This window comes from Octopus bimaculoides, chromosome 24 (genome assembly GCF_001194135.2).
Source record: "Octopus bimaculoides isolate UCB-OBI-ISO-001 chromosome 24, ASM119413v2, whole genome shotgun sequence".
NCBI classification, from domain to species: domain Eukaryota; kingdom Metazoa; phylum Mollusca; class Cephalopoda; order Octopoda; family Octopodidae; genus Octopus; species Octopus bimaculoides.
This window is the reverse complement of record NC_069004.1, coordinates 25,668,998-25,669,930: the sequence shown is the minus strand read 5'-3', so window position 1 is coordinate 25,669,930 and position 933 is coordinate 25,668,998. Positions and strand designations below refer to the sequence as shown.

General features: G+C 27.8%; 1 protein-coding gene across 2 annotated transcripts in view; it reads left to right on the top strand.

Moving 5' to 3' along the window:
- The window catches only part of LOC106871504 (uncharacterized), a 75,754-nt gene extending 75,241 nt beyond the window's left edge, over window positions 1–513 (top strand). For both annotated transcript variants that reach the window (XM_014917993.2, XM_052976187.1), the window contains exon 6: window positions 394–513. In XM_014917993.2, the coding sequence (XP_014773479.1) occupies window positions 394–498 (105 nt within the window). In that variant the 3' untranslated portion in view covers window positions 499–513. The remainder of the gene's footprint in view (window positions 1–393) is intronic.
- The last annotated feature ends 420 nt before the right edge of the window (window positions 514–933 follow it).

The window sequence follows — 933 nt, the reverse complement described above, 5'->3', positions numbered from 1 at the left end:
TATATATATATATATATATATATATATATATATATATATCGTATATATATGCATGTATATAATATATAATATATATATATATATAAAGATATAGATATCTGAATATATGTATATATATACACACACAAGCGTATATACATACACACATATATATCTATATATGTAAGTCTGTGTGTGCGTGCGTGTGTGTTTGTTTGTGTTTGCATATGTATATATATGTGTGTGTATGTGTGTATGTGTGTATGTGTGTATGTGTGTGTGTGCGTGCGCGCTCACTTGTGTGACTATTTGGTTTCGTAGCTGCAGTAAGGTTGAATGGATAACAAATCTGGTTTGCATTCTTTTGTATAATAATTGTCATTGAACTACAAGGTGTTCATTTGTATTTCACAGGGAGAAAAAATAATAACATTCCCCGTGACTGAACGAAACGAATATCCACCACTTTTCACTAATACTTCATACACAATTCAAGTAAAAGAGGCAAGTAATCAATGAAGATTTCTGTATTTTAATAATATCATTATTGAAGAAAGAAACTGTTTACCTAATACGGCGAATATATGTACACACACATAATAGTATATATAAATACACACACAAACGCACACATACATATATACATACCTATACGTAATATATATAATTTTTTCTCTCCATGTTTCATTCTATGTTCCTTTCTGTGGAAGAGCGTAGGCTCGAAACGTTATAGACTTTTTCAATTCCCGAGCATTATTCTAATACATCTGTTTATTTTCTACACCACCTGTCTTCGTCTGTTGTTTTTTTTGTGAATTCTCCCTACATATACGTAATATACATACATATATATACGCGTATATATATATATATATATATATATATATATATATATATATATATATATATGCGTATATATATATACACATATAAATCACATATATAAAGTAACAT